The 3,452-nt window shown below is 52.8% G+C and overlaps 1 protein-coding gene across 5 annotated transcripts in view; it reads left to right on the top strand.

The window, feature by feature from the left end:
• TP53BP1 (tumor protein p53 binding protein 1) overlaps positions 1-3,452 on the top strand; it is a 73,483-nt gene that overhangs the window by 48,534 nt on the left and 21,497 nt on the right. For all 5 annotated transcript variants that reach the window (XM_019503865.1, XM_019503862.1, XM_019503863.1 and 2 more), the window contains 3 exons: positions 278-397; positions 1,585-1,821; positions 2,355-2,412. In XM_019503865.1, the coding sequence (XP_019359410.1) occupies positions 278-397; positions 1,585-1,821; positions 2,355-2,412 (415 nt within the window). The remainder of the gene's footprint in view (positions 1-277; positions 398-1,584; positions 1,822-2,354; positions 2,413-3,452) is intronic.

Raw genomic sequence — 3,452 nt, 5'->3', positions numbered from 1 at the left:
AGCTCCCCAGGTAGAAACCCCTTACCCAGGTAAGTGATGCAAGTCACGTAGGCAGAGGGAGCAGGTTTCCCCCTCCCTCAGGAATGCAGCCAGCTCCAGTTCCCTAAAGAGACAGGCTGAGGGTGTGGTCCCCTGTGTGCTGGGCCCATCCTAATTGAAAGGTCACAGCACAGAGATTTAAATCACAGTGTCACAGGGCAGAGATTTTTGGGGAGAAACCAAGGTGGCTTTCTGCCACACTCCCAAGGTGAATAATGCAGTGTTTTCTCTCTTTTAGGAACTTCATTTCATTTCACCTTGCCAAAGGAGGGTGATATAATTCAGCCCTTGACCAGCCTGACTCCATCCCCTATTAATCAGCTTCAAAAGGGACCTAGAAGACACAGCACTCCAATTGGTGAGTTTGGATAGAAAGGCCCTATTTTGCAGTGGAAATGGATTTGATTTTTGATATAGGACCCAATGGAAGACTTGGGAGTAACATCAGCCAAGCCCTGCCTCGTCTAGTGCTGTGAGCAGGGCACGTCAGCCCTCTGAAATCTGATTGACTCATATCAGTAATTCAGCTAAAATTCCTTGAATCTGAAGGCCAACAGATGTTATACAGTTACTTTAAACAAATGTTCTGACATACCATAATACAATTCCAGCTCTATATTGGATAGCAATGTTGTAATACTTGCTAAGGACCACACCTGCACAGTAATAGCTACAAGCATATGATGAGAATATTTCAAATTGGGCTAGTGAGGGAGATTCGAGCTGTCCCATACTGGCTGGCTCCTGCAGATTCACTCTCAGAAGCAAAGAATCCACGTCTTCTGTCTCTCTCCCCCTGATTCTGTCACTTCACCATCATCGCCATCTGAAATATAGAAGCGGGTCGAGTCTAGCCCAGACTGCCAGGCATACCTACCTTATTATTCCCGGTACACAAAACCTTCTTACATTCTTTGTTTATTTCTGGTGGGTTTCTGCCTATGCCTCCCAACGCGAAGTTCAGCTTTCTAATTTCCTTGCTGCTGTTCACGCACCTTTTCTCCTACATTACCAAATCTGTGGTTGCTCATACTTCCTCCTGCCACCATTAGCATTGCGTGTGTCTTTCTTTCAAACCACGGATTCCTGGAAGATTGTGAGACTTGTACCTGATATATTAAAACATCCCTTCACCTACTGCATGGTTACACCACATTTCCTCATTCCTACACCCTCCCCATTGCACTCTGTCCATGTCCCTGAAGAGGACGTTTGGACATTTGGTCCTAAAGAGGATGAGCATGGTGTGCCACAGGAGGCCGACCCGGTGCAGCTTCTCCGCACTGTGCTGTGTTAGTCGAGGGATGCTCGGATAGATTAATCTCTTTCCCTTCACTAAGGCAAGATTGTCCCTTATGCTTCTCTGCCTTTGGAATGTCAGGTCTCTTCTGGTCAGCTTTGTGAAGCAGCAGCTGATGTGATATCAAACAGAGGCAAAGCAGAATTTGCTGCAAACCAAAGCCCCGGGGTTTTACTGTTGGGTGGGTCTGACTTCTGTGCTTGTTTGTCTTCTCTCTCTCCCTCACTTGTTCCCCCCGACTTTAGAGGTTGGCAGCTGCCCAGACAGCACCATAGCAACCAGTGAGGTCACAGCAGAGGGCACCCTGGGGACCAACAATGTCACTGTGGAGAGTGCTATGACATCAGCAGACGTATCGGAAGAGCGTGACAGAGGGGATTCTGCCGTGCTCGCTGCGGCTGATGGGAAGCTGTGTCTGCGAATGAGCCTCGTTACTCCTGTGAATGAGGGAAGTGATGAGTCTCCGTCCTTCAGTTTGGAGAGTAAGAGAACAGCGGCCTGGGGAACGTGTGGGTTCAGGCTGCGTCCTGGTATTGGCATCACTCACTTGAACAAGGCTAAGAGGCAGCTTTGGGAGACCTTCTCTCCCAACTGTCCCTTTAGCAGGAGGTGGTTTTGGAGCCTGCCTGTAGTGCTCCTCCACTGGAGGTGGGGTCTCGGGGGTCCAGGATAGTGAAAGGAGAGGGCCTGGTGAGGAAAAGAGTGAAGGGGTGTGGCACAGTGCCTGGCCTGGGCCTGCTGCTGGTGTGCCGTGGAGCTGGGGACTAGGGGAAATGTGGGGCCTGTTTCCTGGAAGAAGGTCAGTTTTGGTGGGCAGGGGCTGCCCTTCTGCTCAGGGTGCTGATGCATGGTGGGTGGGGGTGCTCGTGGACTTTGGAGAAGGACAGGAGGCCCTTGTGCATCCGTCTGCCCATTCCCTTTAGCTGCAGGGCTCCCAGGGGAGGCGGGGGGAAGAGGGGAAGCTGTTCAGGTGTGATGCTGGCTTGATTTCTTCCCCTTCCCCCTCCAATTTCAGAGCCTGCAGCCAGTGAAAGGAAAAATGGATCCTCTGCTGTTGCCGGAGCTGTTGCCAGGTAACGGATGCTTGTTGCTATGCAGAGCGCAGGAATACAAAGCTCTTGGTAGATCATTTTTCTCCTCATTACCAACAGCAGGGGAAAAAATTAAAATGAGATGTAGCAGCCTGGAGTTGGCTCAGCCAGTCTCAGCGTTGTTAACCCCTTGGCTCCTGAAGTGATACATTGGGGGCAGAGGCACTGAGCTGAGGCTGAGTACCTTGCCTGCGCCTGCTGTGACATTTCTGCTGGGTCCTGCAGAGAGCCTTGTCTCCTGTCAGCCCTGGGGCCGACCCCCATCGCCCATGTTAGGCTTTCTCTCCCTCACCCTTGGGATGAGCCTCCTGTGACCAGCTGCCGTGCTGCCTCAGCCTCACGGTCCTCTTCCAGAACCCTTCCTGAAGCTCGTTATCCCCCTCTTCCAAGCCGTGGTATCCACGCAAAGCCTTACGGCGGCTAGGCCACTGGTGCCCAGACTGCTGCCCACCCTATGGCCTGCAGTCTCTCATCTTCTAGTTGTCCCCATCTTTCTTTGCCTGTCTGTGGTGTTGAAAACCCCTGGAACAGGTTGCCATTTGTGCAGTGCCATGCACACCGAAGTCCCAGTCCAGGGCTGCAGCTCTAGGTGCTTTGGTGTTCAAAGGAAAAACAAGAGCCCCAGCCAGGCTGACTGAGATTTTAGGGGCTGCAGCAGCGGGGAGGGTCTGATGCAAGGGTGTTCGGTGAGCACAGCCACAGGATGGCACGGTGCGGGGCTGGAGTTGTCGTTCCTTTCTGGGGGGCGCAGGGGCCCTGTGTAGTTTGACCTTTGAGTGTGTGCTGGGGACTGGCACAGCTGGGCTTTTTGCTGTGTCACGAATTCTGTATCGGCTTGGAGGGGCGAGGCACCAGTGGTGTAGCATTGCCCTCTCGTGGCCAGGAGGGAGCACTGGGCACTGACTGTCTGGAAATGCCCACATGGGGTGTGCTGTGCGGGGTTTCTGTGGGCTGGGGAGCCCAGAACAGGGGGGTCAGAAAAGCTCTTGTAGTTCATGCGGTGTCTGCTGGTCCTGATGGGC

Source organism: Gavialis gangeticus, unplaced genomic scaffold, assembly GCF_001723915.1.
Source record: "Gavialis gangeticus isolate Ggan-Ray unplaced genomic scaffold, GavGan_comp1, whole genome shotgun sequence".
Lineage (NCBI taxonomy): Eukaryota > Metazoa > Chordata > Crocodylia > Gavialidae > Gavialis > Gavialis gangeticus.
The sequence above is the reverse complement of the archived record's forward strand: the minus strand, read 5'-3'. Positions and strand labels throughout refer to the sequence as shown.